The following is a 24,439-nucleotide window of genomic DNA, read 5'->3' as shown; positions in this document are numbered from 1 at the left end:
GAAATGCTTGGAGACCTCAAACACCACCTCCTTCATAGAAGATAACCTTCATAAGTCAGCTAATTGCAGCTGTAGATGATACTACTGAAAAGGGAACTGTAGAAAGCATGTAGGAAATGAAAGAAGGGGTACTGAGTTTAGGTTAGGTTTGAAGGGCATGGAAGCCATTTCTTTGGAGAACCACTATTGCCAGGGGGTTTTGGGTTGTTTGGTCATTTCATGCCACTCCATTTTCCACCCCCCAGCATTTTATTGGCCAGCGTGAGGAGTTTGAGACAGCGCGTGATAGCATCCTGGTATGGCTAACAGAGATGGACCTGCAGCTGACCAACATTGAACATTTCTCAGAGTGTGATGTCCAAGCAAAGATAAAGCAACTTAAGGTAAAGAATGATTGAATGGTAACAGGAAGAGGGATGAGAGAAGGGATAAAAACATTCATGGTGGGAAAAGAATTTAAAAAACATTATGCAAAAATGCAGCCTGATGCAGTCACGTATTTGCAGGCTGAGTATTCAGCCTCGGAAGTTATGGGCTATGCCAGGTTTCAATACGTACTTTTCTGTCACAGCAGAAGATCTTTGTGCTGCAAAAAATTTTGAAAAAAAACAAGTGTGATAGTCTCCATTCCCTAATCAAAAGAGGAAATATCAATAAAAATTATTAATGTCAAGTCTCCATTACCGACACCTAAGAATTACTACATTTGTCAACCATTTCTGCACCAGAAAAATCATTACCTGGAGAGAAAAATATCAAATGTCATGTTATGCAAAATTCCAGTGTGTTAGCTTTAGCATCTGTGTTCATTCTAGACATTTGGTCATGGGCATGGCTTGTTTAGAGAAGAGCTTTCTTTCCAAATACAAGAAGTGAGGAATGAGATGGTAAACCATGAAGTATCACTGTTTTTGGCTAGAAAGGCTGTGGAATGCTAAATTTAATTGCTCATTGTTGCTCATGCCAGAATATTTGGAATGATCCCCATTTGTTACCCACACCATTCTTGCTGAAAAACTCTAAGACTTGCATCCTTAATAACTTAGGTGGTTGTGATGTTGATTTCATTGATAAAGCATGGGATTTTCTTTTATACAGGCTTTCCAGCAAGAAATTTCACTGAACAACAACAAAATTGAGCAGATAATTGTGCAGGGTGAGCAACTCATTGAGAAAAGCGAGCCCATGGATGCAGCTGTCATTGAAGAAGAATTAGATGAGCTGCGTCGTTACTGTCAAGAGGTCTTTGGACGTGTGGAACGCTATCACAAGAAACTCATCCGCCTTCCTGTGTGTATACTTACATACTGTCATGGTTTAACCCTAGCTGGCAACTAAGCACCACACAGCTGCTCACTTACTCCTCCCCACCACCCCACTGGGATGGGGAGCAGAATCAGAAAAGAAAAAAAAGTAAAACTTGTGGGTTGAGATAAGAACAGTTAATAATTGAAATAAAATATAATAATAATAATAATTAATAATTGCAATGAAAAGGAAGATAACAAAAAAAGAGACTAATAAAACTCCAGAAAGACAAGTGATGCACAATGCAATTGCTCACCACCCGCTGACCGATGCCCAGCCAGTGCCCGAGCAATGATTGGCACCTACTGGCCAACTCCCCCTAGTTTATATACTGAGCATGATGTCCCATGGTATGGAATATCCCTTTGGCTAGTTCGGGTCAGCTGCCCCGGCCATGCTCCCTCCCAGCTTCTTGTGCCCCTCCTCGCTGGCAGAGCATAGGAAACTGAAAAAGCCTTGACTTAGGATAAGTGCTACTTAGCAACAACTAAAACATCAGTGTGTTACCAACTTTATTCTCATACTAAATCCAAAACACAGCACTGTACCAGCTACTAGGAAGAAAATTAACTCCATCCCAGCTGAAACGAGGACACATACATACATATTTGTTTGGTTTGTTGCCATTTTACAAGTGTGAGAATGAGGAGAGAGAAAGCTGTTGAAATGAACTAACATGAAACTTCTGTAACTTTCCAAAAATCCTGTGGTTTAATTTTGTTACAACCCTGACCATCTGCCTCCCTTCATCATATGCTATTTATGTCCTGTTCAGAGAGCAAACTCACCAGATCTGGAATTTTTGTAAATCATCGTGAAAATCCATGCAAATTGGAGATTTATAAAACTTTATTGATAGGGGTAGCAGTGTGGTACTGGTAATAAGAACATCTCCCTGCTCTGTCAGATAGCATCATTGGCAGGTTATTGAGTTCTGTCTAAAAAACGATGAAGTTATTGTCCCCATCAGAAGAGACAGAAATTTGTCTCCAGTACTGAACACATAGCTGAATAAGTGAGAGCAAAATGATTTTTTGCAGCTCAAGTCCTACTGAAGGAAAGGAACAAAATCCAGACTTTTCAGAATATGAAAGAATATAATGAGAGCAGTAGTCATGATAAAGGTCACTTATGCTTCCTATGACTTGATTCCAGAGTTTTCTTTAACTTGATGTCTGCATTGCAGTGGCATCAGTAAGAAGTCTGGAGACGTTTGCTTGACGTGAGACTGTGTGGTGCCTTAAGTAATTAAAATGAGCTGGCATTATGAACTTTTTTGTTGCTTTGGGTTTTTAGTGCACCTTAAAATAATGAAGGGGAAGTGCAAAAGAATGCAAAATGGAAACCCCATCAGTGTGACTGTTGCCTAATGCTGCTTTATTTCACTGACCCAGGCTGACCATGCAGTGCCTCTGCACGTTTCATTGATCGGTTCTGTTTGCATTATGCTTCTAGCTGACAGATGATGAACACGACCTCTCTGACAGGGAGGTGGATCTGGATGAATCAGCAGATCTCTCTGACATACACTGGCATGACAAATCTGCGGACAGCGTTCTCTCCCCGCACCCCTCTTCCAACCTTTCGCTGCCTCTTTCCCAGCCGGTGAGAAGCGAGCGATCAGGGCGAGATACCCCTGCAAGCGTGGACTCCATTCCCCTGGAGTGGGATCATGACTACGACCTAAGCAGAGACCTGGAGACAGCCGTTTCACAGGCACTGCACTCTGAGGAAGAAGACGGAGGACAAGAGAAGGGCTTCTACCTGAGAGGAGCAGCTGGTATAGCAGGTATGGTAGCGATTGTGTGTCCAGTTTTCTCCTAGTAAAAAGAAGCAAATGTTATGTTTGTGATTGCTTGGCCAAGATGCTCATGGAAAAGTATTTTAAATAGCCCCTGAAGATTTTAAATAGCTTTGCCTAAGTGATCCCAGTGGCCTTCTGGCCTTAGACACAGCGATGGAGATTCCTGGATGACTACAGCCTTGGAAAATTGCAAAGGCATATATGATATGACAGGGAATTGGCTGTGTGTCTATGCTTGTGGCCCGCCAGATGGGATATGTCATCTGTAACAGCAATGCATCATAAGTTATTCTAACTAGAAGAAATTATACTGGATATGGCAAGAAGTGCAGAACAAACTGATGAAGAAATGCTGTGGGAGAGATCTGCAGACAAAATCATCAAGTGCTTAAGTAAACCTAAACTCAGTCCTTACCCAGGCAAGACTCCAGCAACTGAGTGTTTAGCCTGAGGTGCGAACTTGGGTCTTGCTCTCCAGTGAAGCTGGAAATCCTTTCTAAGTGTGTGTGCTTTGCATAATAAATCTTACTGAGTGAAAGTGCCCAAATACAGCTAGTTGTGGGGGAAGAAATACTGGTATATTATACTCTGATCTTGTGGCTGTCTTTTGCTTCCCAGGTCATTGCTCTGAAAAGAGTCAGGTTTGCCTGGATATTAAGAGACTTAGTAGCAGGCTCCCCGTGTTTCAGTCTTCATCTTTCTTCCTTCTCCAGAAAGGATGTTTGCTATTGGAACCGTTTATATATTCCATCCCATGAAAAGGACTCCTGCTGTAAGGAGACAGCCATTGCTGAGCTGTCAATTTAGACTGTGCTTTTATTTTTTCAGATGTAGAGATCCCTGAAACTCTTGAGGCCTATGTAACACTCACAGAAAACGCACTCAAAAATATCTCTGGTAGGCATCAAAAAAGACTAAGCATAGCCAGATGCAAATACCACAGTGCGCAAACATAGCTTCTTCCTCTTCTCTTAGCATCTGCTATACTTTTCACAACTTACAAGATAAAGATTTCTTACGTGGCAGCATTGGCATGTTAATGTAGAAGTATCTTGCTTTACTACTGCGCTTAAAGGTATTATTAGTGCATGGATAAAACAATGATGTTTGAAGTATTGGCCCTCCTGCCTCAGCTAACTAGACTAAACTGATCAGTAGGTTACCCTGATTGGTCTTTATTCTCTCGAGTCCCTCAGCAGGACTTAATACTTTGTTATGTCGCTGAGAGAAGAGTGGTTTCTACAAAGATTAAGGCAGAAGGAAAAGATACAGAGCAAAACCTAATTGTTTGGGTTTGCACTTATTTTTTTAACACAGCCACAGCTTGGATTATTACCTAGATATAAACTTCTAGGTTAGTTGTTGTTTCATGTGATAACAATGCCAAGGTGAGGTACTGTAGTCCAGTGTCTTTATTTTGGTCTTTTAGATTGGAAGATGAATTTTTTTTCACGTAGCATTTTTACACAACATTAAAACTACTGTTTCATTTGTTAGATGACTCTCTTGGAGGGATTAGATGCACTTACAAATACCTTCTCTCATGATTTCACAGTTTTTTCTCTTTTGAAATAATGACTTCGTTGCATATTTGAAATACGAAATCTTTAAAATCCCAGCATCTGTGGCACAGACCTCAGTTTCACTGTCCATTTTTATTTTTCCCCAAATCAGTGAAATAATATCATGATTGATTAAGAGTATAAATAATAGCAGTACATATAGAAAAATGCGTCTATTTTCTGACATGTGAGAATTTTGAAAGTAGTGAGGTAAAAGCAATACTGAACACTGTTCTGTCCATTTGGGGTGAGGCAGTGTTTTGTATGAAAAAAGATTAACCATCCAAGAGGCTCCATTTTCTGTAATTAGGTGGACAGAAGGCTCCCCTTCTCTATGCATGTTTTTAATTGTGTCTTTATGAATAAATTCAAACTACCTTTGTAAACAGATGGAAATCAGGCACAGTGATAGAATATGGATAAGGGGGATCTCATGTGGTTCTCTAGGCTGCAGCCTGCTTCGGATTAGAATTGGCTGTAGCTAATTCATATCACAGAATTCACCTGACCTCTATAAGGAAAATACAAGTTGTCCTGCTTCAAAAATGTTGGTATGAGTTCCAAACGGCTTGGTTGAATAATACCACCTTGCTGATATATTAAGCATAATTTTTGTCAAATGCCTAATTGGAAAATTACTATAAATTTTGCTGCTTAGTGTGGTTGCCTAAATCACTTCTGGACTACTTGCTGTGGGCCTTCAAGATGTCCAGTCATCTATGGACCTTGAGAATATAACAATATCACTTAGCGTTTGTATACCGCTTTTAATCTTCAAAATTGTATACAGATAGGATCCTTTCATGTAGATCGAAATTCCACTATTTTTTAATGGAGAGAAGTAATACAAAGAGAAATGAGGAGAAATCAAATTTTAACACAGATTTGGATGAGGAGTTTGGGATAGAAGGTTTTATTTGAGAGTGTCTGTGAAAGGGAGCAAGGAGTTCTCCAAAATCAGTGAGGTTAGAGCACGCTTTGCCAAGAACTTTCCCCTTCAGAGAGGGGAGGAATTCTCTGAGGGAAAAAGGCACTCCAGAATAGTTTGCAAGCCTGCTTTAAACTGTGGACTCTCTGATAGTGTGCTTATGGCAAGCATGTTCCTTGGTATGGTCATCTGTCCTCTGAAGGTTGCTAACATCCTCTAATGTAACTAGTTATCAATTTGCTTTGACATTGTACCACTCATACCGCTGGAGTCACTTTTCTCCTTTACTGTCTAATCTAGATAGTATTCCTGATATTTATTCTGCCAGGGAAAAAGATTAAAAAACAACTTTGGGAAAACTTGAGTGACAGTCACTTTTTTTTGTTTTGGTACAGCAGAACCTGGTGCCCTGGAAGAACATATCCGACAGCTGGACAAGGCCTTAGACACCAGTCGTTTCCAAATACAGCAAACAGAAAACATCATCCGCAGCAAAACACCTACAGGACCAGAGCTGGATTCCAGTTACAAAGGATATGTGCGTGTGTTTTGGACCACAAGTCGAATCAGCACTCCAAGCTTAGCTTTGCTATTGAAAGCAATATAGCTGTTTCAATAAAGCAATTAGATATTACTGTTCCTCAGACTTACTTATATGGTTGCTACCCTTAAACACATGCTATTGTTGTTTATGTTATTAGTGTGTTTACAATAGCATAAGATTACAGGAACATGATTCTAAGGAATTTATTTTCCTGTTACATTTTTGCAGATGTCCAAAAGTAGTTTCTCACATGTGTTTTTATCCATCTAATGATGATATCCTTGTTTAAAATTCCTCTGCTTTTAAAAGCAGGTTTTATAGTTTCATGCACAGTATTCATCTTGCTGATGATTTATAAACACGCATCATGTAAGCAAGGTTGCTTATATGGAATCCATGATTAAAAAGCTTTCTCAGAGAGGTTTTCTGGAAGAAAAATCTCTCCCTAATTCATTCAAATAATTTTATTACTGACAGAATTAAAAGATTAGCTGCTTGGATGCATAGTAATATTTCACACTTAACATTTAGAACAAATGACACCTAAACCATCCAGCGCGATTTGGCACAGTGGCACTGAGTTATTTCTATTTAATCTGAACTTATGTTTTAAGCCTTATTGTCTCCATATAAATTTCTTTCATAGTATCAGGACAGATTGTTAAAGTAATAGATTTTTATCCTCACACTTAGACTTACTTTTAGAAAATTTTGGAGGTTGCATTGTAATTTGTATTTTCCATGCAATTAGTCCTGTACAGTGTGTATTGAGAGGGGATTTTGTGTTTGTTAACACAGATGAAGCTACTAGGGGAGTGCAGTGGAAGCATAGACTCAGTAAAAAGGCTTGGATATAAACTGAAAGAGGAAGAAGAAAAATTATCTGGACTTATTAACCTGAACAGTACTGAAACACAAACAGCTGGTAAGTAACATTTAGTTCTTTCATGGAAAGCAGTTGTGAAAAGTAACAAACTTACAAAATTTTTCTGAATAAATACTTGGAATTATTTACTGACATACATATTTACATGACTGTGTCTGTTACCATGTTCTGTTTAACATCTCTTAATAGGAATAGTAAGGAAAAGTAAGTATTCCTTGTATATGCCCTATAAAGAGATTAGGCACACAAGTGCATTTGAAGAACCCCTTCATAGCATGAGACACAACCCTAAGCCATTCTGAACGTCACTGTGGATGCAATGCATTTTTGTTGAATGTTTTCTGATGAAAAAAGATTGCTTATATTGCTGTACAAAACACATAAGTCACCATTCATTTCTTCTAATATTAGCTTTCACTTTTAATATTATCCATCTACAGTACAGAAATCTATATTCATAGAGTAGAAGTATTCACCTGACTAATTTTAAACATCAGCTGTAGAACAGGAGGTATGGCATTGTAAAAACATGGATTTGCTCCAGAGACTGTAAAGGCAATGTCTCCATTCTTAGCTTGGCAAGATATGCTACCCATGCAGTTGATTTTATTTTGATTTTTTTTTTAAGTTGATGGAATGATACAACTTGTCCTTCTGCCATAGTATTTCAAGATAACTAACAAGAAGAAATAGCCTCTAATTTATTTCTTTTTAGTGGAGGTATTTATCCAATGCATCAGCAGTAGCTTAGGCAAATGTAGTGAGGTGTGTGTGTTAAACTGCAGTAGGTACAAATACCAATGAAAATAATAATAAATATGTGACTAGTTAGACATATTCAGATTCCTTGTCCAGTTTTCATTTATGCTAATTTATGATGTCTTTATACCAGCATAACCTGTTTGAGAGAGCTGCATGTATAAACTTAATTCTGTTCATAGAAGTCTGACAATAGAAAGTGGTAACATTGCCTGCTGCCTGGAATCATCCAGATTCTTCATTCTTTCTGTCCAACATCACATTCTTCAATCTAACTTAGTTTTCAGTGTGGTGTTTCGTGGGCTAGTGTTTTTTGGGTTTTATGGAGCATTATTTTGTCCTGCACGGGATTCAACTGATGCAATTGTGTGTGGCTGGTGGTTTTTTGCTTTTGTTGAATTTCGTGTTTATCATTCCAGGTGTAATTGACCGGTGGGAATTAATTCAGGCTCAAGCTCTAAGCAAGGAGCTGAGGATGAAGCAAAACCTTCAGCAATGGCAGCAGTTTAACTCTGACCTTAATAGCATTTGGGCTTGGCTGGGAGAAACTGAAGAGGAACTGGAGACGCTCCGCCGCCTTGATCTCAGCACTGACATACAAACTATTGAGCTCAGAATTAAAAAACTGAAAGTGAGTTTTAGTTCTCTTTTCCATGAGTTACATTGTAAACAGACCTGAGTGCAACAGGTACGTTGAAGAGGTTGTCAATAGGTGCAGCTGGTTTTCTCCGTTCTGTACATAGCAGGCTACTGCTGATAACTGAAGTAACAGGGAAAGTGATGTTATGAATCACCTTTTGGCCAAAAAATGTACCACTGGCATTTACTATATAATCCAAATGAATTTTTGGAATAGTAATTCTGTGGTAATTCTTTAATTCCAGAATGTACAGGTAATTCCTGATGTCAGCCAAGCTGATGGAAAAAAAAAAAAGCCAAGTTAAATCAAATCTCTTCTAGTCAAACTGGTAACAAAATAGCTACTTTAAAAGAAATGCCTCACTGGGGCATATTACTTTGTGTGGAAGAAGGAGAGAGTGCCCAAAAGGGGTTGTAGCCTACACACTGCTGTCACCAGTACAACATAGGAAAAATTTGGTGTCACTTTGCAACATTCCTATTTCTTCTTCTGTCATCTCAGATGCATCCGGATTGGAATGCTGCCTTTGTGATCTCTCCTGGATATTTTACAGCTGTAAAGATCTGCAAATGTGATGGTCCACAACTTCACATTCAGTTACTAGCATCTTATCAGCTTGGGCACAAAAATGGGGGAGCCAATGTCAAAATGTACTGTGCTCCATGCTGGGAATGAGGTGGACAGATAGCAAAGACTGTTTCCGACAGCGATCCATCTAAAGCATATTAATGCTGATCTTCACTATAATCCAAATATAGCTTCCATAAGCACTACAAAGGTCATTGTGACATGGGGCTTTTAAGTAAATGCTATAAAGTAGGTGGAAAAAGGGGCATTTCACAAGAATCCAGTTCTTATCTCACCCACTCTTGCAAAGCCCATTAGTGCCCTCCAAACCAAAAGACATGGGGTTTCTTTTGTGGCTTCCAATGTAAACAAATCAGAGTTTTTATACATGTCCTGCTTCTATAAATTGGAGTAGGTTGTTTATACTCTTTGTATGTTTTCTTTTCCCTCAGTAAAAGCTTTTATTTTAAAATACTGTTGGCAGCACTTTCCACTTGAAAACATGTTGGTTTTCATGTTTACCAGCAAAACTGAGAAGTGAGGGCAAAAGTTTTATTGTGAGCTAAAGTACAACTGTCCTACATCTCTTTAAATTTCCTTGGGCCTGCTCTGTCTTTAAAATATCCAAAGCATGAGCCAGATCTTTAAAATTCAACTATGACGTCAGACTTTTAAGACTTTACAAGTTTAATTGGCTTGTTCTTGTTTATGCTTACAGTAAAATTTTAGTAGATGTTAAAGAGTGAACATTTGCAGAGTCACAGAGTGAGCACAGAAATCTCATATCCAGAGTAAAGAGACTGTTACAGTAAGGTACCACTCCGCAGTTGCTGATGGCAAATCATTGCATTCTTGTGTTGCCTTCTCTACTTGGTTCTTCTGAAAGTCATGTTTTACCGATTTCCATCCTTTCTTTCTCCCATCCCACTTTGTCTTATCATCAAGGAGCTGCAGAAAGCAATTGATAACCGCAAAGCCATCATCTTATCCATCAATCTGTGCAGCTCAGAGTTCACTCAGTCTGACAGTGAAGAGAGCAAGAAGCTTCAAGAGCGCCTGTCTCAGATGAATGTGCACTGGGACCACGTATGCAATATGATCGAAGAGTGGCGCTCCTCGTTGCAGGATGCATTAATGCAGTGCCAGGTCTGTATTGCACTTATTTTAAATTGTCAGCATCCCACATACAAAAAATGTAAACCATATCGTTATCTGGTGTGCTTGTTATTCAGTCTGAAACTTGCCTGTGCAAGCCAAAATACAGCTTCGGCATGTGTTTTCTGATTCACCTGCACTACCCGAAGCATGTATTTCCAGCCCAAGATTTTCTAAATTTGTCATCTCTTGAATAGTATTCTAATATACTGTTCTACACTTCCTTGTAAGTTACGTTATTTAGCCAGTAGTACCTATCATCGCATAAACTAAAAACCTCAGTTTGACTGCAATTTTCTGCTACGCTATTAAAATCATCACTCATCACTTTCAGGATTTCCATGAAATGAGCCATGGTTTGCTGCTTTGGTTAGAGAATATTGACAGAAGGAAAAATGAGATTGTGCCCATCAATCCAAACCTGGACTCAGAAACCCTGCAGGATCATCACAGACTTCTAATGGTAGGGTGGTAGGGTTATAATCATCCCTTTCTCTCCCAAAACACATCATCAGAAAAACACCTAATCAGATTTATTTTTCTCTTGAGGGTTAGTATTGTACGTTGCATGTGTACCAATGTCAGGAACTAACCTTACTTTGGTAGTGAACATTACTTACTCACTTCCGTTAGTAGCATAACTCATGATTTAAAATCTCAGTCAACCACTAGTCTGCTGTCTGTCTTCCTGTCAGATTAGAAATTTTTATCGCTTCTCATTAATTTCAAATGTCCAGTTTTGTGAGTTCTAGCTTTTTTCCTTTTTTTTTTTTTTTTTTTTTTTTTAAAAAAACTTGCATTAAAAAAAATCTGATGCTTGCCTTGGCAACAGCAAATCAGACGTGAACTACTGGAGTCTCAGCTGAAGGTGGCGTCACTGCAAGATATGTCCTGCCAATTGCTAGTCAATGCTGAAGGCAAGGACTGTCTTGAAGCCAAAGAAAAGGTGCATGTCATTGGAAACAGACTGAAGCTCCTCTTGAAAGAGGTCACACGTCATATTAAAGACCTAGAGAAAATTCTAGACATTTCAAGTAGTCAACTGGTAAGTCACATCTTTTTATTCCTTGCTGTTTGTTGGGCACACATTTCCCACTGTTTTGACTATCTTTCTCTGGTCAGTGCTGTTGGCTGCACTGTTTCTGTTGTTTGCAATACTTATCAAGATGGTATACACGTAATCTTGAATAACATAAAGTAATCTTACACTTCATGATGTAAACATCTCTTTTGTCATATGGTGGGGTTTTTTAATCCAGTAATTTTTTGTTACTTGGTGTAGCAATAAGTATTGAACATCTTGATTTGTTTATCCTGCCATTACTGATTCAGTCAACTGGCAAAGTATATGAGATAATTATTCTAGTTGCATGAAAATTATACACACTGAAAATTATAGTGTCTCAGTTGTCACTGGAAAGGAAGATAATGCTCCCTCTGTCAAAGAGAGAGGGAAAAAAAGCATAAAATAAATTCTGTAATAGGCTAACAAATCTCTCATAGTGTCTTCTGAGCTTTGAGCTGTACTCCAAAACTTTTCAAATTATGTATCTCAGGGTATTTGAGAGGAAGTTATGCATATGTCTTCGCCAACAGTGGCAGGTATAAAGTAAAGATTTCAAAGTTCTCCTCTAGTTAACTTTTTTTAAAGTCTTGGATTAGCAGAGTACGTAAGGCATGAGAACTCAGCTCTTCTCTCCTTCTAGTGAATTTCTGCCTGTTTAAGTAAAATCTTGGTGGTACCAACCTCTCCTTGTAATTAAAGGCCAATAAAGAGCAACTGGTTTTTTCCCTGTATCGACTTTGGCGGAAAATGTGTCACCTTAAGCAATTAAGTTTTAACTACCTGTTTGCTTTTCTTTTCCATCAGGGCTAACAGAGAAAACATGTAATGCCTTAGTCTTATAATTTGGTAACAAAATTTAACTACTTTATTTTATTTGTTTTGGAAATAACTCTGCTGGGATTTCACTCGGGCTTTTTTTAGTTTGTTTACCTGAACAGCTAGTTGCTGTATTTCTGAACTCCATTCCTTCTGAACTTTAGGAATTGTCCTCATGGTCCTCTGCTGATGAATTGGACACGTCAGGCTCAGTGAGTCCTGTATCTGGAAGAAGCACTCCAAGCAGACAGAGAACGGTAATTTCATGTCGTACATTTTCTGCCACCTCCTGGGTGGGAACTCTGGATGTCTGCAGTAGCTCTAGCCAGCTGGAAGGCCCCCTTGTCACTTGATAGGAAAGGAAATGACATAAACCAAGAGCAAAACACAGCTGCTTTCCCCAGCCCTGCTGCATATCCCATCCTGCATGAACTCAGAAGTGGTAAACACTATCTAAAAGCAGGGCTGTCAGTGTGGTTGGTTTACCATGGTACGGCATGTCGTGTCTCTTGTATTTTGCTCTAGTGATGGCAGCAACCCAAAGTCTGGTCTTGTCTGGTATAATCAGTCCTCCATTTCTGTTTGGCCTTCTCTTCAGAGCCGCTTCGTCAAGAATCTCAATAAGGTTTTTTTGTTGTTTCTGATGAATCTTGCCGATGGTCTTATTGAGACTTTGGATGAATGGCTAAGTAGAGCTGAAGGGCATAAAACATTATTCAAAACAGCTAGTTGCACAGGACCTAATTAATGGCCATGATGGCAACTCTGGAGTTGTCTATTTACATCGCTGGCACAAAATTCAAGATATATAGCAATACATGCCTAGTACTTAACACTTCCATACTCTGAGCCCAAAATGGAACTGCAATTATTTTGTCTTTTTCTGCAATTCTATTGGTTGATTACTTTGCTTTTTTCCTTAGTTCTTAAAACAATCAAGTTGGTTTTGATTTTTGTATTCCATTTGCACTTTTCTTAAAGCCTCCGGGTTCTGTCTTGATAAATTTTACAGCTCTTGAAATTGATTTTTTTTTTTTTTTGTTTTTTTACATTCACTAGTTTCCTTTTAGATGCTAGTGTGAGAATGTAAAGGAATACTGGCTTTTCAAAAGGAGAAAGAATAAAAGAATATAGACCTTAACATTTTATTTCAGAGGTCAATGTTTTTATCTTTTAAATTTAAACTTAAATAATTAGCAAAAGCTCTGATATCACGGATGTAACTGGATGATGCCTGACCATTACAGGAAATGGAGAAGTATTTTACCATAAAATCTTTGTCTAAAGAGTATGTAGAATTATAATAGGTTTCATCTTAACATTTTAATCAGCATTTGTCTATCTCTAATTTGTTAGTGTTTATGTATGTGACTACTTTTTTTTCATTTTTGTCCATAATGTATAGCTAAGTTGTATGGTTCCTTGGAGTCTGGTTTTCAAACTTCTGGTTTTTGCACCCACAGTTTTGGAGACTGAAGTGATGTTGTTTAGAATTTCAGTGCCAGATATACTGATGCTAAATAAATAAATACTAATACTAAAAATACAATCAGAATTATAATTATCTAACTGCATTAAATATTCCAGCAAATAGTTGTGAGTGCAGGAATGCACCTACAGTTATTTGGCCTTCAAAATTGTGGGGGGCATGGGGGTGGACAAGAGGCCAGACTCGTCAAAGGAGGCCCTTGGACATTTTTTCCTTTTTTCCTTGAGAATATTAATTTTGCTGCATTTGCATTTTGAAATATCTATATTTGCCCATATTCAACTCAATACATTTTTTCTATTTCATATTATAAATTATTTGAGCTAAATTTCTAGTGATTTTTTTTTTTAATCCAGAGCTACTGTTCATAAATGTAATGACTAAACTGTTATTTTTGAGTTCACTGTGTATGTTCCAATCATTTCCATACTCAGCTAGATGCAAAGAAAAGCCAGTTTCCTTGGTTCATGGGTATTGGTCACTTCATTTGATTTTTTTTTTTTTTTTTATGTTTCCTTTGCTGCACTTTTAATTTAGTTTCATCAGTAGCTTGTCTTTATTTGCCTGGACTGAACATTCTTCTTTCTTTACCCCCTGTTCATTGCAAACAGCCACGGGGCAAATGTAGTCTCTCACAGCCTGGACCCTCTGTCAGCAGTCCACATAGCAGGTACCTTATTCTCCTGGTTTCCGCACTCTGTTCTAGAACCCCAAGAGGATGATGGAAATTGGCCGTGATTCCTTTCCGTCCACACCGACTCCGTCAGGTGACCAGGACTTAAACAAGTGAAAACTTACCTTTTGCTAATAGTTTGGCAAAAGAGGCTCTCAATTACTTCAAATTCTTTGTTAAATAGCAATACTGGCTAATCTTTGAACATCTATGGCTTTTGCTTCCCAGGAATGGCCTGTAATCAACATTTATTTTTCATATGCCTGATCAGGGTGAGTGTGTGTTTACACTCATGATATTTAATGATTATTTTATTTTGGCATGATTTAACAGCAATGCCAGTAGGTTCATGGCAAACACTTTTTATCATCCTCTTTACTTCTAGATATTAAATTAAGGCAGGTAATAGGTCAATACCATATTCTAGAATTCACAAAACCCACAGATCTGGATGAGACATACTAACATCCTTTTTTTTTCTTTTTTTTTTTTTCCCCTGAAATGTTTTGTTCAGTTTGTGGGTTTTCAGTACTTAAGACTCAAAATTAAAAGTCAGAATTTGAGGGGTTTGAGATTTGGGGTCATTTTCTCTCCCCTCCTAAGATGACTGCGCTATAACGTGCTAACATTGCCATGACTCTTGCCCAGTGCTTGCATCCATGTGGTGTTTGCTCTGGGAGCAGCACTGCCCCATCTCTGTCTGACCAGTAGAGAGCAGGCTTGCAGCTACAGCTTTTTGCTTTCCACCTTGTCTCCAGCAGTCTGTCATCTCTGCAGCTAACAGTGCTTATGCATTCTTTGTTGTTGTCAGTGTGGTGTGTGTACCTTCACTCTTTCACTGATCAGTTCACTAGCCTCTAGAGTTATGAAGTTAAAAAAAAAACCCAACACGGAAATGAGCAGGCCAATATGTATAAAGAAGATGTCTTTTGCTATTTCGGCATCTTAGGCATTGCAACAGCTAAAATAATCACAAAGTATGATGAAAATACATTTGTTCTTATAGCTGAGTCCTAAATCTCATTTATTCTCTATATATTGAAAATTAACTAATTCATTTTTAAAATAAGTCCTGTTAAAGTGAAAGATTTGATGTTGGAGAGAAGGCAACACTAGATTTAATACAGTGATTGAGCAATAACCAAGCAGACAAAAAATACCTTAAGAGTATTATTTTTTTTCATGAGCAAAATCAAGGCTTTTTTCAGCAAAATTATTCTCAAATATAAATGAAATAAAGAACAAAACTACTTACCATGTAGAAATTTACATAAACAATTCTCAAAAAAAAAGTTTGCTTTATATCTGTAGTTAGTGACTGTGATGTAGTTGCAAAACCACACAGCATAACGTATAGAACAGGTAGAGTATCTTTCACTGCTTCCACTGGCACTAACAAGCTGCCTTATTTTTAGGGATTTTTTTTTTTTCTTTGAAACACAAGGAAACCAAATAGAAAATAGGTGACATATGTACACTCCACCTTTCTGCCTGATGAAGAAAGAGAATTAATTTTTCCGACTCCAGTCTGCTATGAAGCTTGGCATTTTGTTTCTTATAGGGAGTGGGAAAAGGGAGGAGTGGGGCTTTACTCTGCAGCCATTAACAGCTAGGAGGAATGGAGGATGTCTTCGGCAGATCAGCATGCTTGCACTAGCAACGTTGTACTCAAGAAGCATACTGTGTGCACTCTTCTGCTCTGCTGTATAGTCAGACCACTTCTGCCAACCTTTTGAGAAGGTTTCTGGTTGTAGGTGCGAGCTGCTGGCTCAAAGAGCAGCTAGCAGTGCTTTGCAGCTTTGAGATCAACCTCTATTCCAGCAGTACCATTGGTGCGGCATCTTTCAGATCAAGTCTTTCCAGCACTGTTTATTAACACGTCTTGTAGCAGTACAACACAATATTCAATTTGTCATTCAGACAAGCATGGAATACGAATGAGTCACTGCTGAATAGGAAACTTAATCAAATGCGCAAGCCAGACAGGTTGTGGTTGATGTATAATGTGGTTTTAACTGATAAAGCAGTACAAGCTGTCACTGTGTTCTTTAATATTTTGACATGCCTCTGATCAGAGTACTTTGTGTTTGATCTTGCACTGGATCAGCAAACCCTGTTAGAGTTTAGTATACAGGAGAACTAAAGTCAATTTTAAAAGGTTTATCGCATAGGAGGTTGTGAAGGAAAGTTCATTTAAAAATTAGAGGGGCTGTGTTTTGTGTATAACAAGTGTGATATCACTTTGCCTTCCCTATTAGCACAGGAAAAAGACAAGCATATATAGTGTGATGCTAAGCAAGGTACAAGCTTAAACTAGACGTTACATTGTGGATTTAACTAAAGGCTCATTCAAGAGGTGTGCTAAGTGGGAAAAGAAAATCCAAGAAGCAACTCTTCTTTCTTCATCAGTTTAATATAGCTGTCATAAATGCACACCTGGATCTCTGCCTGTGGATTTTTTTGAAGTGATAAAAATGTTAATAAGATTAAAATAGTGGTTCAATTTCCTCAGGGGTGTTTACATTGTCTCTCTTGAGCGGCTCTATTCAAGTCCTGGTGCCACAGTGCCAACCTCCATTTCCTGCTCTCCCGAAGCCTCCCCAAATGACTAGTGGATCTTTAAAGATAGCTTGCTGTTCCTGGAGCAGACCAGGCCACAGGACTCTCTGTGCCTTTGGCCACAAAATGGCAGTCATCGCCATACAGTAGCTCAAACACAAGCTTTGGGCTTGGCTTGCCATGGTTCTTCTCCCAGTTATCTCCTGCACTCTCACTTAGAGCTTGTTACTTAAACTTCATATTTAACTGCCTTTGAAATGGACATATTCATCTTCTTTACAGGGTAAGCCAAATCTGAGGTTGGGGTGATGTGATGCTGAGAGCTAGGGAGAGACCTGAAGTCAGAACATGGCCAAACAAGGTCACTCCTAGAGCGTCTCTTGGGCCAGCAAGAGGAGTCATTGCCTGCTCTTGTGGGCAGAGCATCATATTTTTCCTCCATAACTCTAGCAGCCTCCATCTTAAAAAAAATAGAATCAGTGGTAACAAAAAGTCTATTAGAAGGTCATTATCAAATTTAATTTCTCTGATTATCTGGAAATACAATAATTTCCACCTTGAATATATCCATGGTTAGATGTAGTAATTTGGTTTTGTGCCAACTTTATCCCTTCCTTTATTTTAACAACTTCTTTCTGTCTGTTCTGCACTATCTTATAAAGGGTAGTTTTAGTATCTCCCAGGTTTTATGTTGGTAAGCTCAGGACTTTATTTCTTCATAGGAGAAACTGCAATTTTTTTGACTCCTTTAAGCCTTGTGTAAGTTTGAATTCGTCTTCCAGAAGTATGTTAACCAAAATGACACAAACTGCTCTAGGTGAGAGTGGACTAGTGCCTTATAGAACATCATTAAGACAACCCCTTTCCTCTTCTGGAAATCTTGAACTGAAATATATTTTAAAATTTCTCTTGTCCCTTTTCACAGCTATTCACAAGCCACATTATTGGTTTGTGGCTATCCTGTGTCAAACAGCTCAAGATTCTCTTCATTATCTTCAGAGTGTGAACTTCCAAATTTATAGTAGAAGTTTTTATTTCTACCTTATGTACTAAAATCTTAAACTCCTCGAGCTACTTCTTGAACCTGTTGGATTCACCCACTTTTTTCTGTGCAAGAAGCCAATCCTATTTTGTATTTGCAAAGAATTCCAAGTTCTGTCATCATACAGATGAAATTTGCTGTTCTTATATTTTGTGCCATAGCCTTTTCATAAAGATATTAAATCAATACTCATCCTTGATTAACTCCAGTAATAACATTCTACTAGCCCAGCAGTGCCTCTTTCAATGTAAGCCTGTTGTCTGCATTCCATTAGTCACTTCCTCATTAAACTGGCTTTATTTATTCCTATCAGCTTCGCTTGAATGATAAATTCTTCTGTTATAATCTTTAAGATGTTTACTGCAATACAGATAGATTACTTCAACCATATTTTCCTTGGGGGAAAAAAAAAAAATCAGTCATCTTTAAAAGAAGGTATTCATCTGAGCTGAAATTAGAGTTCACGGCCCATCCAATCTATAGCCTGGTAAATTAGCTTCTCCTCTCTTGAAATGCTTAGGAAAGAGTTCCAATTTCACTGACATTACAAACTTCCAAAGTAAGGATAACCATTGCCCGCACTTCTTAGGTGAATTTATGAGATTGATTGACATGAAAAAGGTTACTGTTGACCAGGTCTGCAGCTGTGCTCCCCCTTTTATTTAGTTAGTAGGAATTGCATATGGAGCGAGTAGCAGATGGCCTTCCTTCCTTCCCTCCTCAAGCAGGGGCCAGTGTGACAAATGACAGAGCAGTCAGAAGACAGACAGCTAAAGATGCAAGCTCAAGAAAAAGAAATTACATTTTTCTCCAAAGTGGCATATATTTCTTCAGCTTTCCCTTCTCCTGCTGGAGTAAACAGGAGTTCTGGCCCTTAGGAACAGTGAGCCTTTTTTATTAACAATGTATATTTTTAACCATCTCTCCTTACCAAATCCATTAAACACTCTAAGCTGAGCCATTCCATTTTCCAGCCAATTATGTAGATTACAGAGGCATGCCTGCAATGAACACAGGCAGTACAGCACTTGAACTTTTTAGAACTCCCCCTCTGAAGATGTTTTCATAATGTTTCACTATTTGCTTGTTTAATTGTTTCCATGCAGTATTAGAAACTATTCTTCAACACCCTACTTCACTGCAGAAACAGTGTTTTGAAAAACTTTGCCATGAACTGTTTTCATTTTTGAAGAAATGTTTATGTTCCTTGTTGAGATCAGCCATGCAGCTTACACATGCCACTGTTTTTCTTCTTTTTTTTTTTGGTAAAACACAAACCAGAAAGTGCTGGATTGTGCTGCTAAAGCCATAAGAAAAGAAAAGAAAAATTAGATGCTAACTTTGCCTGCTCCCTTTTAATTCCATTTTTTGGAAATTCCCCTTGTGACACCCAGTGTTGCCCCAGAGTAACTCTGAGTCAATAAAGAAAATTCAGACTTTGCTTATTATCAAACAGCAGTTACCAACTGCAGAAATGTGGCCTTTTTTGATTGGGATTAACAACATTGTACAATGAGAGCCTTGTAAATAGGTAGACTGTGCAATCAAATGCTTGGAAAGTAATTAAGCACTCCTTGTTCCCTTTGTTCCTACCTCAGTCCATTAACTTTCTGTCTTGGCATTCTTGGACAGTAGAAGTCCTGATCTAATTGAACTTTAATATGGAATGCTCTGATGCTGTTAAATGTGCCATATCCTTTCAATATGTTCTTTATAATATGCGATCTTACATTATGCGATAAGCAGCTTTCCATCCGGGCTACAATGACACGCATTCAAACAACACGCGATCTAATGTTTTGATCATCGCTCCTTCCTGGGATATTTAGGTCAAGTTAATTATTTAGCGTACCTGGGTCTTTATGTATCTGTTGGTCATCTAAACTTTACCAAATCTGTCTGGCTTTCTTGAAGTCTTCATAGTGGGATGATACACACATATGAACAAGACAATAAAAATAAACTGAAGCATAGAAAGAATTACTTTCTGAACATGTGGGAAGGGGACCCTTGCCAAGCCTGGCATAGTTTTGAAGGTGATATTTTGGTTTTTGCATGCTTTCTCACACAGATTCAGATTTATCTGGGAGACAGGATCAAAAGGACGAAGGGAAGGCAAGGAGACAGTAAGGAACCATCCCCCCCTGCTTGCTTTATTGGGGAGCATTTTACGTCAGCCAGCAAGCCTGATCTCCCACACCTTCAAGTTGAGACTAAAGCCATCCTTATGAGTGTTTTTATCTCTTAAACCCTAGCAAACCATAGATTTTCTGGGGCTTCATAATCATAGCAGCCACATGGATGTTTTATAGCAACATGTCTAAGACATAATTCATGACCTAATGTCTTAATGGAGGAGTTCTTGAAGCAAATTTATTTGAAGGCTCCAAGTTCTTATTTTTCGCTAGTGCTAAAATACAATACTTTCCCATGCCATTTAATTAGCACACTGAGACCATCAGATTTTAACTTGTATAATCACTCCTTTCAGTCGTCCACCTAGCTCAAAACCTGTCATCTGGATGTTAGAGCTCTGACAGTTTCACTCAAAAAGGAAAATGTGAAAACTATGTCTCTATCCTTCATTTAAAAAGTAGATTGGGTTTTTGTGCTTAATTTGAAGCGTCCCTTTGGAAATGTTTGCATTAGGTCTTGCCTCTCCCATAGACATGCAATAGATACGTGCCATTTCAAGTCAGATCCATAGGCACAAGGGAGAAAATCACTTAGAAGGGGATGGTGTCAAGTCAGCTGAGCAAATAGATTTTAACTGCTGATTCAGTGCAAGATTCAAAATACAATGTACTTTGTAGAAAATGAGTCCCCATTGCCTGCATATTGGTGTATTAATTAACTGAAGATTGATGTAACTGAATCTTAACACGTTATACCCTTGCGGATGCTATACATAGAAATGAATGTAGAAACTTCTGCAAACCAAATGCAACTGCCATTTTAAATGAGGAGGCTTCCTTTTTAGACAGTGTGCACTGAACACGTGACAGGTATGGCCCACTTTTTATTTTCCCCTTCTCTAAAGCACAGTTCTTTAAGTGGAGAGTCTTTCCCATAATTGACGAAGGGGCTGTGGGGTCACAAAGCCCATTCTATCGTGATCATTTGGTGTTTTCCTACCCAGTCTAGAAATATGGGGTCTCTTAAGAGTGTTAGGGAAACAGCATGTTCAGTGAAAAATACCTTTGCAGTTGTCAATCAAAGTGTGTACAAATTGTAAACAAGCCTTTAGGGAAAGCTGAGTGCCTGAGGGCAACCTCTGCTGCAGTAATGTTTTAGTCTATTCACCTGTCCGTCCTCTTTTCTCAGGTCCATAAGAGGTGGCTCAGGTTCCTCCCCTTCTGAGGCTGGGCCAGCATGGCGGCACCCATCGTTCTTCCTCAGAGTCCTCAGAGCTGCTCTGCCACTTCAGCTCCTCTTGCTGCTCCTGATCGGGCTGGCTTGCCTAGTGCCGATGACCGAGGAGGACTACAGCTGTACTATGGCCAACAACTTTGCCCGCTCTTTCCACCCCATGCTAAAATACATGAATGGTCCACCTCCATTATGAAGGAGACCCGTGAGACAGCAGGTGACCTTGCTGGAGTGCTAGCTGGGAGGCAGGATGGTTTTAAAGAGTGACGGGATTCAGTGTGGCACCTTTAGCTACCTGCTGTGGCCACCACTGTGTCCATATCATTCTCTGCTGGCACTCAGCTAGTAACTCATCAGTATATCAGTATCAAACTGCACAACATATTACCTGAGTAGCTTCGTTTCAATACTCGCATCCTGGGTACTAAGGAGGATGTGACGTGTGTGAGGGAAATGTCCTTCTGACCAGCATTCTGGATCTTTTAGCCACTTTATATCCAGGTTGTTGCCCTGTACTATGCATAGCCAAGGACTTGATACTGTAGATCCTTTCCTGTGTGCTGCTCTAAATGAGCCATTAGCCAGTCTTTGTTAAATACCCTCTCAGTATCTACAGTATACAAAATAACCAATGCTAAAGAAATTTTAGAGCATTTGTAACACAATTTTAAAGGATCTTGTATGGCAATGTATTATTCCCCGTGGTTTCTGTTTTGGGCATGGTGTTCTAACTTTTGCTTTGAATGCACAAGGTGTAAATCTGAGAAGCACTTTTTTTAAGGTTTAAAAAAATGGATGTAATAAATAAGATCATAAAAGGTTTTATGAGGAAAAATGTTGAATGTCAAGTCGAAAAACAAAGAACATATTTATGTATGTACAGTTTGCTAAGCCAAGTTTTATTTGTATTGATTTCTTTGCATTTATTATAGATACCATAAAATATTTTGTCTACGTGCTTTTTAATGACAAATATGGAAACCTCTAAGTTTAGAATGAGATATGTATGGTATAAGAAAATTAGAAAACGTACGTATGCTGCACTTCTAAAAAGAATTTTAAAATGCTGTAACAAATTAACGGTATTAGGTATATGTTTGAATGAGATCTGGAAAACTTGACAAATGGTAAAATACATGGGGAAGTATCACGTTAGAAGTTATGCTAATATTGAAGCTGTCCGTATTTTGAATTAATGATTGGTCATTTCAGGGTTTTTTTGTCAAGCTGCTTCTTGAAGTTCATTCTCACCCATGTGTTGTTTCTGTGTGTGTTTATGTTTGCACTCATGCAACCTTTGGCAATTGACATTGTACCAGTCCACACTGAAGCAGATCTTTTCCTGTGGGTGTACTGGAAATTTCTTAGTATTCTCCATAGCAGCTTAATACTGAGACTGATGTTTATGCTTTACCAATAGTTAGTCTAGTGGAATATGCCCAAAATGTAAGAATAAATAGCAGAAAAAACAGAACAAATTGAAAACTCATAAATTTTACAGGCATACTGCAGAAAACTTGCAGTCTGAGCAGTGGCAGACACTTTGGCCAGCTTATCAGAACTCGACCAAAAGAGAATTCTTTTCAATTTTGAAAAAATACAGAGCATGGCTCTAAGTTACTGCTCTTTAATAAGTTTAGGTTTTTTCAAGCCATGACACACAATGTGAATTTTTCCTGTGGGTTAAATGTTTTTACTTAGAATATATTGACCTACATAACAGAAATAAAAAAGCCAGAAGAAAATGAAAGCATATTAATTGCTGTGATGTAGGATTACTTTTCTGGGATGTCATCATTTGAACTGGTATGGGGGGAAGGTGGTCAGAGGTAGAGTACCGCAAGCTGAACTCCAGCATTTGGAGGAGCCAAAATAAAGCTTCTTTTCCAGGTAAGTGTAAGGTTAACATTTTCCTGAAAGGGATTTTGTAAGTCAACAAAGTATCTTCAATGTTGGAGACCCAGACTTGGACTGACACAAGTATGTATTCTTTTCAAGGCTTAGTTTCCTTCATTGGTATTCAGAAGATATGCTAGGCTGGATTAGTATCCATAATCACTGATTCTGAGCAGACAAAGATAAGGAACGCATTTTTGGGGTACAAGGATGAGCTGTTACTTGCAACAGGCCTGACCAATTCTGTAAAATTGACCCCTCCTCTCTTTTCTGGTATCATTCTCTTTGGTGACATAATTTAGTCAATGTTAATCAGTGCACCTACGTGAATAATTTGGTAGTTTGCTCAGACATGTTAGTCTGGATCTCTGCATGCTTTAGACATCTTTTCATCAGCCAGTCCCTGGTTTTGGTGGTTACTTTTTTGTTGAAAGCTATTTTTGTTATCTTTTAAAAGCAAACACTGTAAAGAGTAAAACAACTAATTTAGTGAGAAATAAGGATCTCAGCCTGACTTTGTCTCCTATTTTCCAGCCAACTATTGGTGATCTCATGGAAGTAGATGTTATCTAAAGGGTAGTAGATAGCCTGTGAGTATCAACCTATGGAAGAGCAGTCTGTTGGAGGAACCAGGCAAAAAGTCACAGGTGAGACTTGTGTTCATTTCTTACAGTATTTAAAAACTGAGGGAGAGGCAGGGAGGTTTGAAAGGAGTTGGTTAGGAGGGAGGGGGGCATGCAAGGAAGAGATTTCAGTTTGAATTATGTCAGATACAATTGATAAAGTACTTTATCAAAAATATACAGGGTAGCACCTGGCATGCTTTGAATTGCAACCTGACGTTTGAATTTTGCCAGCTGTTTTGCCACTCTGTAGCCCCTGCTTCCATTGGTTGTTTGAGTGCCTTCCCCCACTTCCATGATGCCTAAGGAAGAACGGCATGCTTTCTGCAGAAGGAAAGCAGAATTTGTACACCTCACTCAAGCTCCCAGAGGAGTTTTGAGGAGTAGTCACTAAAATGAAGTGGCGGTGGGGAATGGTTCCATCTTGTTCATGATGGTCGTGCCCTTTTATTTTCTCTCACCTCTTGAAATGTTCAGACTAGGAAGTATGAGAAAGTGATGAACTGCTAGAGGAGTGGAGGTGAAACTGGTTAAATAGGCAGCGGAAAACTGATCTGAAATCGTAGGAACTTTTCATAATTAATTCCTTAAACAGAGTTAGGGCTGAGGGGGGAAAGAAGTGATGATAATTAAAGGAAGTAAAGAATTTGGAAGGTCACATCATCAAGTGTCAGTAGCCCTTTCGATTTCAGCGCATTTTTGGCTGATGATTACCTCCAAGGCAGACATGCTCTGTCTCACCTCTGCCTTGCT

The 24,439-nt window shown here is 38.6% G+C and overlaps 1 protein-coding gene across 18 annotated transcripts in view; it reads left to right on the top strand.

The window, feature by feature from the left end:
* The window catches only part of SYNE1 (spectrin repeat containing nuclear envelope protein 1), a 320,180-nt gene extending 297,258 nt beyond the window's left edge, over nt 1–22,922 (top strand). For 13 of the 18 annotated variants that reach the window (XM_030022683.2, XM_030022698.1, XM_030022689.2 and 10 more), the window contains 13 exons: nt 246–383; nt 1,099–1,290; nt 2,764–3,097; nt 3,941–4,009; nt 5,998–6,140; nt 6,945–7,071; nt 8,211–8,422; nt 9,944–10,144; nt 10,488–10,616; nt 10,986–11,198; nt 12,200–12,292; nt 14,136–14,194; nt 21,123–22,922. In XM_030022683.2, the coding sequence (XP_029878543.1) occupies nt 246–383; nt 1,099–1,290; nt 2,764–3,097; nt 3,941–4,009; nt 5,998–6,140; nt 6,945–7,071; nt 8,211–8,422; nt 9,944–10,144; nt 10,488–10,616; nt 10,986–11,198; nt 12,200–12,292; nt 14,136–14,194; nt 21,123–21,363 (2,151 nt within the window). In that variant the 3' untranslated portion in view covers nt 21,364–22,922. The remainder of the gene's footprint in view (nt 1–245; nt 384–1,098; nt 1,291–2,763; nt 3,098–3,940; nt 4,010–5,997; nt 6,141–6,944; nt 7,072–8,210; nt 8,423–9,943; nt 10,145–10,487; nt 10,617–10,985; nt 11,199–12,199; nt 12,293–14,135; nt 14,195–21,122) is intronic. The other 5 variants (XM_030022699.1, XM_030022688.1, XM_030022691.1 and 2 more) reach the window with 4 other exon arrangements.
* Nucleotides 22,923–24,439: the final 1,517 nt, after the last annotated feature.

The sequence above is a fragment of the Aquila chrysaetos genome, chromosome 8, assembly GCF_900496995.4.
Source record: "Aquila chrysaetos chrysaetos chromosome 8, bAquChr1.4, whole genome shotgun sequence".
Lineage (NCBI taxonomy): Eukaryota > Metazoa > Chordata > Aves > Accipitriformes > Accipitridae > Aquila > Aquila chrysaetos.
This window is presented reverse-complemented; position numbering and strand designations above follow the sequence as displayed.